Source organism: Nanorana parkeri, unplaced genomic scaffold (genome assembly GCF_000935625.1).
Source record: "Nanorana parkeri isolate BGI_ZX_2015 unplaced genomic scaffold, ASM93562v1 scaffold898, whole genome shotgun sequence".
Classification (NCBI taxonomy): Eukaryota; Metazoa; Chordata; class Amphibia; order Anura; family Dicroglossidae; genus Nanorana; species Nanorana parkeri.
The window spans coordinates 581709-594106 of NW_017307166.1; the positions used below are offsets into that span (position 1 = coordinate 581709).

General features: G+C 40.6%; 1 protein-coding gene across 1 annotated transcript in view; it reads left to right on the forward strand.

The window, feature by feature from the left end:
- The window catches only part of MED12L (mediator complex subunit 12 like), a 339629-nt gene that overhangs the window by 274198 nt on the left and 53033 nt on the right, over positions 1-12398 (forward strand). Inside the window, exons 25-32 of the mRNA XM_018565890.1 lie at positions 1471-1646; positions 1740-1928; positions 2081-2155; positions 2276-2466; positions 3265-3426; positions 5963-6074; positions 8148-8237; positions 8447-8556. Coding sequence (XP_018421392.1) covers positions 1471-1646; positions 1740-1928; positions 2081-2155; positions 2276-2466; positions 3265-3426; positions 5963-6074; positions 8148-8237; positions 8447-8556 — 1105 coding nt within the window. The remainder of the gene's footprint in view (positions 1-1470; positions 1647-1739; positions 1929-2080; positions 2156-2275; positions 2467-3264; positions 3427-5962; positions 6075-8147; positions 8238-8446; positions 8557-12398) is intronic.

Here is a 12398-nt window from a genome sequence, read left to right on the forward strand (position 1 = left end):
CGGCTAACGAAGGGATGGGGGGAGGAGTCCAGTGACGTCACGGACATCAACGTCACCGGACTCCTCCCCCCTTCCCTTCGTTAGCCGACGGAGCCACTTGGGGAAGGGGGGAGGAGAGGTGAGTCTTTTCATTTTCGATCAAAAGAATTTTAATCGATCAAAACATTTAACGATTAATCGAGGAATTAATCGTTAATTTCCCCAGCCCTAAAATAAATTAAAGTTTATTAACTTAAATAGCTTCACAGCAGCAACATAACACAGCAGTTCATCTCTTCACTGACCAACTGGCAAACTCAGACAGCGACTCTTCAGTACAACACAAAAGACCAGTCTCACTGACATGAAGATTTCAGAGCTGCAATCGCAGTTAAACAGTCCCAGACTTCCAGGGTAAAGCTGGCCACACATCTTACAACCATCACAAACTTTTGTTTTGCGATGGTTGTAAGGTAATTAAAAAAACGTACAATCTGCCCATCTTGGACAGGCAGATCGTACTTGCGATAACCGCAAGCCTGCCCCGCTCAGGGGCGAGCTTCCGATGATCGCAATGCTGAATGGGCAGTGTGTGCTTGCGCACACCGGCCCGTTCCGCATTTATCTTACGAGCATGCCACACACCCGCCGACAATCGTACGATTCAGGGCAGGTTTTCAAACATGTTCATAAGATAAAAGTTGTGCGACCGTGCAGTAGAAACGGTCGCACGCCTTCCACGCACCTTGAGATTATCGTACAATCGCGGGATTTCCCGCGATTATCGTGGGATCATCGCAAGGTGTGTGGGCACCTTAACTTTCCCAGTCTACAGATTTCCACCAAGGATACTGATATTCAAGCTCACAGCAGTACACAAATCCCCACTCTCCAACCTCCTCCACACTACTCCTCACCTGCTAGCTACCACTTCCTGTCTTTTAAACACACACTTCCTTCAGCAGGTGAGTTAACCCCGTCTCATCCCTTAAAGGGACCACAGTCCAAACAGAGGGGAAATATAGCATCCTTCCAAAACCCAGCCCCGGCGTCCTGTACAGTATATATATAAATATTTAAACACTGACATTATTTGCTGGATGGATAACTATTTGCTTTCTAATGCCAGCATACAGTATGTTGCTGATCTAGTACAGAGTATAGATGCTGTTTGATAACAAATATCTAGTACTTCTGAGCTCAGAGAGTCAATATTTCAGTTGTTTAGCCTTTTATAGAATACATAAGGGTATTTTTGGCAATAATCAAATCTTTTGCGGCAAAGACTTGTATACTTATTTTGCATATATTCTCCACTGCCAAAAAAGAAGAATCTTATCTTTTGACTTTGAAAATGTGTTTGCAGCGACAGAGTTCATTGGCTCTATAACACCCAGAATGTAGTTTTTGTATGTTGTCATCTTTGTTCATGTCTACACCGCCATCTAGTGGAGATGATGTTCATTGCTGGTCTTAACGCTTTCTTTCTAGGAGATGCTGCGATTGGCAGTAATAATATTAACACTTCTAAGCACAATGAAGTGGAAACAAACGAGGGGACTGTAGATACAGAGATGTCCTTACCGCCTTCTGGAAAACCATTCACCACCGAGACAGCAAGTTTAAGTGAATATGCAAAACATGTTCTAAGGACAATTTGCCAGCAGGTACAGAGATTTTCTGATGGATTTAGAACTTAACTGTAAGCATTTATGACTTGCATGTTTATGGCACTGATTTTTTTCTCTATTGGAGTTTAGGAGTGGGTTGGAGATCACTGCTTGAAAGAACCAGAGAGGCTGTGCGCAGATAAAGATCTTATTTTAGATCCTGTTCTCTCTCATAAGCAAGCAAGCAAACTACTACAACTAATATGTTATCCTCATGAGACAAGAGAGTCACTAGAAGGAGACAACATTCAGCAACTTCACATCAAGCAAATCCTACAGGTAGGAAGGCCTGACACTTGGTATGCATATCATAGCCATTACATGATGCCAGAGCAGGTTTCTATGGATTTAAAATATATTTAATAATTTCTACACATCAGAACCAAGGATACTGAGATACTAACAGCCTATTTCTATCTCCATCTACCTAGAATCTCGAACAGTGGACACTCAGGCAGTCATGGTTGGAGATCCAGCTGATGATCAAGCAATGCATGAAGGAACCTGTTAGTACTTTATCTCTAGACTCCACATAACATTGTATGTAATAGGAATCATGACGTTTTACTAGCTAGAATATTAGGGACGCAGTATTATTAAATTATTCATCTATTGTGTTGTTACAGGCATCTAATTCAGTGAATGAGATGAATACACTTTTGGATAATATTGCAAAAGCAACAATAGAAGTGTTCCAGCAGTCTGCTGAGCTAAACAGCAGTTTTAATAGTCCTGGTAATGGTCTCTTCAGTGCTAACTATGCAGTACATGCTGATAGCAACAGCACACGGCATAATGTGACGTCTGCTATCCTCAGGTAATTCAGTCTAATTGCAGCTACTGTTATATCAAGTTTCAGATGCTGACGCAGTACAAATGTCTGGAGGTAATTATTGTAATTTATCCTGTGTACATGTGTTGTCAAAACTTTTTTTTATGTTGGATAAAGTGGGGAAGGGTTAGAACCCCTGTAAAGTTTTAATTGTTGTGTTTGTCCCTGCTGACTATTGTCATTGGGACAGAATGTGCTAAAAAAGAAAATAAGAAATGTTAGAGTTGTCACCAAAATAAGATTTTTTCAATAGAAACAGATATTTAGCAGTATATATTCCTTTCATTTTGTAGAGGGAGATTCCCTTTCATTTTGAAGAGATTACCTATAACTTCCTGTTGTATGGACAGGAAGTAAAGGAAAATCTTACCTATGGGACACAGCCAGCAAAAAGTAAACTGACCGGGTTCCAAATCTTCCTACTCTATCCACTTAAAAAAACAAAAACAAAATGGACTATACGTACACTATAAAGAGAATTTCGGGCAGAAATTCACAAACGTATGAACAACAGGAGAAAAAATTAAGGAAAGCAATGGACCCTCTATATTGATTATTGACAGCTAGAAACCATGTGGCCTATGCTGGACATGTGGAGCAGAAGGTTTTTTTAAATTTAATTTTATTAAAGACAAGAAGTAGCTGGTGGGTTTTTTCAGTTACTGTACAATAATAATGTTATTAGGTTTTATTGACATGTAGCCAACTTTAATGATCAGTCTATATTAACTATGCTTAACTGCCTACATGCATAAAAACATGACTTTTGTATGTTGGATTTAGCTCATCAGAACGTAGAGGTGTCTGGCTTGTGGCACCTCTTATTGCAAAACTGCCCACCTCTGTTCAAGGAAGAGTGTTAAAAGCAGCTGGAGAGGAACTGGAGAAAGGACAACACCTGGGTCCATCCTCCAAGAAAGAACGGGACAGGCAAAAGCAGAAAAGGTTAGATGTGTTTACACCTTAGTAGAACATTTGCCACTATTTTTGAAATGATCCTATTTTTTTTTAAAACCCACACTTTAGGCCTAATGTATCAATCTTCCTATGCTCCTCGCACTGGACTAAAAATTTATCAACTCCTTTAAGTATATATATAGTTTTACTTTTTTCAGCTTTGGATTGAGTACAGACTGTTTAAAATCCCCGAGAGGGTGTTTTTACTCGTGTTGTGTCCTGCTAGGGAGATTTCCCTTCCTGTTCTGGAGATCCCCCTTAGACAATTGTCACCTCCTGTTTTGATGACAACCAGTTTTGGATTTCCCATCACTCTTAGTCCAGGTGGCAATGATGCCCAGTACTAATCGACAGCAGACACAGACATCAATAAAAAACAGGGGTTATAATTAGGGATGCACCGATACCAAGTGCAGATACTTTTCGAGCTCCAAGACTAGACTAGAGAAAAATGTAAAAGTTAGAAGGCAGCTGTCATTTGTAAGGAGCACCCGGAGCTCCTGGGATTTGTCCATCTCTGTTTTAATGTATGATTTTGTTTTTATAAATATAAATAAAGGGATGCACCGATACCAGTTTTGCAAGTACGAGTACTGATACATTTTTGTTTAGTGTCATGTGACAGTTTTTCTAAAACAATACAGACTAATGATTTCAGGACAGTGATGGAGCACCAGAGCCAGGTCCCAGCTGCAACCGCTGCAACTCTGGTCGTTCTCATGAAAATGCCAAGTATCGGCACTGGTACTCGAAAAGTATCGGTGCATCCCTAGTTATAACCATGCTCTACTATATGTAAAATTATAAAAATGGCTGTAGATACATTTTTATGTTTATTAATATTAGCAGTCATACACATGTAGAAGAAAAAAAAGAAAGAGTAGTCACTGTTCCTTAGCATGTCCTAGCTGTGTATGGTGGTGGTGATTTCAATCACAGCACACCTTTGCTACCTACCTGTGATTATAAGACAAGGCCAGCACAAAGAACATTCTTTTACTATGGTTGTCTTGTTTAATTGATCAGATAATTTTCAGATTAGCATGCCTACTGGCTTTAGAATTAGCAACAAATTGGTATGGTATGTTTTTCCTTAATATGCCTGCCTTAGATAATCTTTAGGTTATTACCTATTAAAGGGTCAAGCTGGTCAAATGTGATGTGATACTTGAGGACTTGAGCAGCAAGATGTCATAATTCTTAAAGCGACACTAAACTCAGGCGTTACATTTAAAAAATGCATTCCAGTACCTTAACTATTAACAAAACTGTATTTTATTTGTGTATCACTCAGCTGTAGATCCTCAAATCATCTCTGAATTGGTGCTAACACTGTGGGGTCCTTCTGGGGGTGGCTACTTTTGTTCCCCATGGTCCCTGTGTAGGTTGTAAAGTAGCCACCGCTCCAAGCTCACTCTCATGATGGACTACAATCTCATGTTTATTTTACTAATTTGTATTCAGATTGTAGTTCATTACAGAAGCGAGCTTGGAGTAGTGGCTACTTTACAATACACACAGGGACCATGGGGAACAAAAGTAGCCACCCTCTAGATGGAAGGACAGTGTCAGCACCAATTCAGGGATGATTTGAGGATCTACAGCTGAGTGATACATTAACAATTAAGGTACTTGAATGCAAAGTTAATGTCTGAGTTTAGTGTCACTCTAACTGATCCTATCCACTTAGGAGTGTCACCTCTTCCGCTGTAGTCTTTACCATAATATAATGTAAATAACTAAATCCAAAAGAATGGGACCCCTTTGCAGCTGACACAGCAGATGCATAAATCTGAAATGTCAACTGCAGATTCTGATGAATGGAATCCCTGAGAGTTTCTGACCTTTTAAAGTGAACCTGTATATTTCCCACAGTAGGCAATACAACAGATTTATTTTATAGCAGGGCCATTAAGAGTGCTGTGCTTTATTTCTTTATGCTCCCACATGGCTCCTTTCTGCCACCAAAGCCGCAAGGAATACCCAGAAATTCCAGTTATAGAGGAACACATAATACCCATCCCCCTAGCTTATACAATATAGCATTTAATGCTTGAGGACCCAACACAAAGCCTAAGCACTGAGATAGGAGCAGAGAGTGTGCATTTTATGTATACAGTTTTATTTCTGCTGAAACTTATATAGAAGTTTCTATCAGAAGATCATGGTGGTGAGGGAGTTAGAAAGGTGAGTACAGAATGCTTACTGTGCCTCCTGTAAAGCAAACCTGTTACACTACATACTGTGAGAAAAGCACAGGTTCATTTTAAGAAAGAATTGAAGGTTTGGCCATGATAGAAATCCACAAAATCTGTTATAGTCACCAGATAGGCTTTCACATTATATGGAGAACAATAATTGATGTAACAAGGCCAAGTCACTGTAGCATTTGATACCTCATGGGAACTTTCATGTGGGTGATCCACTTTTTGACAAGCATATGTAATATACTGTTGTGGTTTTACAATATTGGACGTTTGTCATGTTAAAAATATGTTTTAATGTTTTTTATGATCTGATGAAGCATGTCCCTGCTGAGTCAGTACCCATTCCTATCACTGGTCCTCACCTGCTTAAAAGGACAAGATGACCAGCGAGAAGGCCTCCTCACATCACTGCAAAACCAACTGAATCAGGTACAGTGAACAAGCACATAAAAATACAACTGACAATTATAGTTTTTGGAAAGTGTAAAGTTTCAATCAGTTTGTGATCTTGAAATTTAGTATGGATTTGCTGGTTAATCTTAGTCCTAGCAATGATTTCAAGCACAATAATCCCACCACTAATGTTCTCTGCTGAACTGTGTCTACTTTAGAGTAATGTGTAAACTGGATACTATTTTACTTTACCCCTTTACACTGTTCCTGCACAAATAGTTTTATTGGCTGCTAATATATATACATAAGCTATATTGCCAAAAGACGCCTGCCTTTACACGCACATGAACTTTAATGGCATCCCAGTCTCAGTCCGTAGGGTAAAATATTGAGTTGGCCCACCCTTTGCAGCTACAACAGCTTCAACTCTTCTGGGAAGGTGTCCACAAGGTTTAGGAGTGTGTCTATGGGAATGTTGGACCATTCTTCCAGAAGCGCATTTGTGAGGTCAGGTACTGGTGTTGGACGAGAAGGCCTGGCTCAGAGTCTCCGCTATAATTAATTCCAAAGGTGTTCTGTCGGGTTGAGGTCAGGACTCTGTGCAGGCGAGTCAAGTTCCTCCACCCCAAACTCGCTCATCCATGTCTTTATGGACCTTGCTTTGTGCACTGGTGCGAAGTCATGTTGGAACAGGAAGCGGCCATCCCCAAACTGTTCCCGCAAAGTTGGGAGCATGATATTGTCCAAAATGTCTTGGTATGCTGATGCCTTAAGAGTTCCCTTCACTGGACTTAAGGGGCCAAGCCCAACCCCTTTACACCACTGCATCCGAGGCTTTGCATTGTACTTGGTGATGCAAGGCTTGAAAGCAGCTGCTTGGTCATGAAAACCCATTCTATAAAGCTCTCTACGCACTGTTGTTGTGCCACTCTGAAGGCCACACAAAGTTTGGAGGTCTGTAGCTATTGACTCTGCAGACAGTTGGCGACTTCTGCGCACTGTGCGCTTCAGCATGAGCTGAACCCCGCTCTGCCATTTTACGTGGCATACCACTCCGTGGCTGAATTGCTATTGTTCCCAGTTGCTTCCACTTTGTTATAATACCACTAACAGGTGACCGTGGAATATTTAGTAGCAAGGAAATTTCACACATGGACTTGTTGCACAGTTGACAACATTTCACGGTACCACGCTTGAATTCACTGAGCTCCTGAGAGCGATCCATTCTTTCACAAATGTTTGTAGAAGCAGTCTGCATGCCAAAGTGCTTGATTTTATACACCTGTGGCCATGGAGGTGATTGGAACACCTGAATCTAATGATTTGGACATGTGACCCAATATTTTTGGCAATATAGTGTATATACTGTATGTAAATTGGGGGTGACCATATTGCGCTTTACTTTTACCTTTTCACATTGGAAGTCTATGAGTTTCACAAATCATTTAAAACAATGCATTCCCTATGCAGCTGTTATGCTATCTTAGCACTTGCTAGGGTATATTCACACCACAGGGAGCTGTGTTGACAGTCGTTGTCACAGGCAGAGTTAGGCAGATCATTTAAAATGAATGGGCTGCAATGCATGAAAAAATAGGCCTTGTTTTATTTTATTGCAGCACAGCGCAATGCACAGGTGAACTCAAGATACTTTTTGCATGGAAAGAAAGCTGCAACCATTTGAGGCCTGCATTGGAATGTGTGTGTGGCCCTCATACTGTCTCTCATCTAGACTGCCTACTTCCATGCTCATTATATGTGGCAGATCAAAGCAATGTTGCTGAGTTGCAAGTTTAGGAACATCAGGAACCAATGTCTACTCATAAAAGGAGTGCTGGGACATACAGCAATTCACTAGAAAAAGAGAAAGAGAAACAAGTCTGACATAATTAGGAAGAATGCTACAATGTAACATTAGATTTAATGTGGCTTTGCTGAGTTTTAGATTAATTGTGCACAGTGTTCAGGCACAGAGCCCCAGACTGCATGCATCTCTCTGCTATGCAATAGGAGATTTACTGTGTCCAATGAAGAATAGTTGCGCTACAGGGATTGTTCTAGTTCAGTTGTATTTTAATAACATGTCAATATGCCATGTACCCCCTGCAGATTCTGAGTAACTGGAGAGAGGAGAAATACCAGGATGATGTGAAAGCTCGCCAGATGATGCATGAGGCTCTTCAATTACGCCTGAATTTGGTAATATTAATTATTATAGTATAAAAACTATAACTATTACACCATTTAGCTCCTATTACACAATATATTTATTCTATTCTGTGTGAAGAGATGTAATCAAGACTAGCTGTCCTAATATTGCAACTTACTGGGTTGATATTAGTTGATTTAGGATGCCATACTCCATACAGTATGTTCATATTGTGCTTCTCGGTTTTTTTCTGACAAAGGTTGGAGGAATGTTTGACACAGTACAGAGAAGCACACAGTGGACCGCAGACTGGGCTGTTTTACTTCTACAGATAATTACATCAGGAACAGTTGACATGCAAACAAACAAGTGAGTTTTACCCATGATCATTATACACCTAGTAGCTCTAGTGTCATCTTAAAGTGACTCTAAGTTTCAAAGTAAAACCTTAAAAATGCATTTAAGTACCCTAATTATTAACAAAAATGTATCTTATCCTTTTATCACTCAGCTGTAGATCCTCAAATCATCTCTAAATTGGTGCTGACACTGTCCTTCCTTCTGGAGGGTGGCTACTTTTGTTCCCCATGGTTTCTGTGTGTGTTGTAAAGTAGCCATCACTGCAAGCTCACTCCCGTGATGGACTACAATCTCAATACAAAGTAGTAAATTAAACACGAGATTGTAGTCCATCACAGGAGTGAGCTTGGGGCAGTTGCTACTTTACAACACACACAGGGACCATGGGGAACAAAAGTAGCCACCCTCCAGAAGGACAGTGTCAGCACAAATTCAAAGATGATTTGAGGATCTACAGCCGAGTTACACACAAAAAAAACAAAATTTCTGTTATTAGTTAAGGTACTTGAATGCATTTTTAAGATTTAACTGAGTTGCTACCTTAAGAAATTTAGGTTCTTTTACTGTGTTGCCAGCAGAGGGAGTTCCAGGCTGTAGCATGAAAGTTTCTGAAAGACCTTTGGAAAAATGTTACAAAATCACATAGATTGACAGCAGACATTATCTTCACAGTGTGCATTAAATTTGTTGTACAGAGATTACCATCTGCAGTTCTTGTTTCTGCAAAGCAAAATGTAAATGGTATCAGAGACACAGAGCAATATAAAAGCTTTTATTATAATCCCATGTATCACTTATATGGATATGTAGTTAGATTGTATCTAGTTCAGTCACAGTTTTGAACTAGGCTGTTTAAGTGTGTTCTTTTAAGGATTTGAGCCTATACAGTGAGAAAAAGAATATGCAGAGGTCCGAAACATATATATCAAGCAATCAGCATTAAAGTACAGTATGTGTAAATCCAAAACTTAATTTTCAATAGATAAGGTAATAAATTATACCCCATCCCATTTGTTTTTAAACTGTGTCTGATTGGGGAAATTTCCCATTAGTCTTTGTCAGAACAAGTGTCTCTATTAGAGGATTTCCCCTCTATCCCTGTTCTGGTGAAAAATAGAATTTGGGATTTTAACTTTTAGTCTTGGCAATAATGGTCACTAGGACCAGGGCCACCATTAGAAATCAGGGGGCCCCCTATAGCCTACTTGGCAGGACCCTCTGTCAGGTATTGCCCATACCCTCTAAACGATGGCCTTGATCACGTGCTTCGGAAAGACGAGGCACAAATATGCACAATTTCACAAATGAAACAAGCTGGATTAAAAAAGATGCTTCACTAGCCCCCAGTCCGCTTGTTGCTGCATAACAGGCATTAGGTTTGTGGGGAGAGGAGTTTCTGCATGCTCTGACCTTGGCACAATGGAAGGGTGGAATGCATCGAAGCAATATCTTATGTAGCATGGTGCAGGAAGCCACGTTTGGGTAGCAGCTCCCCTTCATCTAAACGCTAGCTATGAACTTCCCATTCCTCTGACCCCAACACTGCAACACATGCAATTATCTAGCAATGTCAACCATCTTTTAATTACCACCCAAAAAATGATTAATATAATAATATCACATTAATATTTATAACTATAATGCAAATGAAAGCAAGTTATACTGGTCTGTACGATAATGTCTGCTATCAAATTCTGGTTAAAGAAGTTTCATCTTTTCCTAAATTGCCTACTGTGTGGCCAAAAGTTTTTGAGTGTGGAAGGATTAGAACCTCTGTAGGAATGTATTGTTGTCTGTGTCCATGCAGGGCAATTTGTCCTCTATGTATCCTGGTGACCATTGTCACAAAGACACAAAGTGAGGGGAAATCCAAATTGTTACTGTTGTCACCAGAACAGGAGGTTAGGGTAAATCTTCCAAGGGGAACACCTGTTCTTGTGACACTTGTCTAAAACTGGAATTCCCCTCATATTTTAGAGATTTCCTATTGTGCCTTCTAGACACGAAGTGAAGAGAATTATTCCCAGCAGGGACACAGACAGCAAAAACAAAGTGACCGGTTTTTAGCCCTTCGCTACGCTATCCAAAACAAAAAAAAAGAACAAAGGTTTTAGCTCTACATCTACTTATGTATGTGCAGCACTAGACATGTAGAGGCTGTCACTTCTTACTGTGGCTTTTGTTCAGAACCATGTACATTCTAACCTAAAGGGCCCTGGGCTCCCCTTCTGACCAGAGGGAACCCTATAGGAGCGGACTTCCTATATCCCCCTTGAGGCTGCTCTAAGACAAATAGGGAGGCTTACTTTGCCTAGCAGGGACACAGACATCAATACAAATCAGACAGGAATTCTAATTCTTTCCTCTCTATCCAAAAAAGGATTTTCAATACACTTTAAGTTTTAAGTTCTTTCTTATCTGTCAACAGACAGTTTTATCAATTGTAATGGTGCTATAGATTGCGGAAGTTTGCACATCATCACTGCCGCTTGTTAAGGAAACACAAATGTGAAAATAGGCTCCTCCCATTTAGAGTTGTAGCACTGACCACACACTAGTTTGACCTATACAAGAGAAGTCAGGGTGGCCAACCTCGTGAGGGTTAAACCATAACAAATGTCCAAAACTTGCAATCTGTCAATCTATGGCCAGTTTAAAGTAAATCTTTCACAAACCTGGGCAATTCAAACTAAACCTTTAGTGTAAAATACACAGACAGGTTAACTTTGGTGAAAATCCAGTGGTCAGTAAATCCAAAGATATAGGCAGCTGAGATTATAGACATATCTCTATTTTTCCTGTAAAAGTCAAGTTAGGCACTGCTCTGTCCTGTACAAGCTTCCTCATTGGTCCTTTAGCCCAAATGACCAAAAGGGAGGCTTGGGAGTTAAAAGTGGGTGGAGCCAAGATTGACATACATAGAACATGTTAAGTTGTGCACAACATATCAGACATCCATATTTCTGGTTCATCGGATTTACTCTCCCTGCTGCCCCAAGGCCAGGTTCTGCAATGGGCCCCCCCACACACACACACATCAGTGGAGAATGGCAAGCGGATGGCAGTGGCGGCAGTGTTAGTTTAAATTTTTTTTATTGTTTCTTTATTTTTATTTACATTTTTTATCACTTATTTATATTTTACATTTTTACATTTTTATTTATCTGATTGTTTGCTTTTTTATTTTTTAGAATACCTCACGCTACATTTAGCCCTGAAGCTTCTTCTCCATTTAGAGCGGCTTATAACAGGTTACAGAGCAGGGAGAGCCTCCCCGCTGTGTAACCTGTCATGGACGGAGCTCTGCCTGTTAATTACAGGCAGCGCTGCATCTGCCTTTTGACAGGTAGTTAGGTTACACAGCAATGGGCTTCCTCACTTCTTGTGTAACCTAACATAGTGAAGCCAGAGCTGCAACAGCCTCTACTTGGTTTTAGAGGCTTGATCTCTGTGGATAGTTTGGTCCAATGTCAAAGCACCATGAGTCCAAGCTGTCCAATAAAAAAAAGATGAAAAAAACCACTGAGGACATCGATCTCCATGCCTCACCAGTCACGAGCAAGTGAGGGACAGGGAGGCTCCTCCCTGTCTCCTCCCTTCCTCCTCCCTCCCTCCTTAACGTCCATTTCTCCAGTCGGCGCTGGAGGTTCGGAGCGGGGAGGGGGGGAACCCCTGCAGTGAGCCATGAGTGACAGTCATCGCTCTCTGCAGGGAGATGATCGATAAGTGAGCGAGCGATGGTATGTGTTCACTCACTTCCCGATCTATTGAGCCGACATGTGACAGTTTCATTGTCACACGTCGGCTCGAACTATGAGGATGAGTGATTTTCACTCACCTCATAGTTCTTC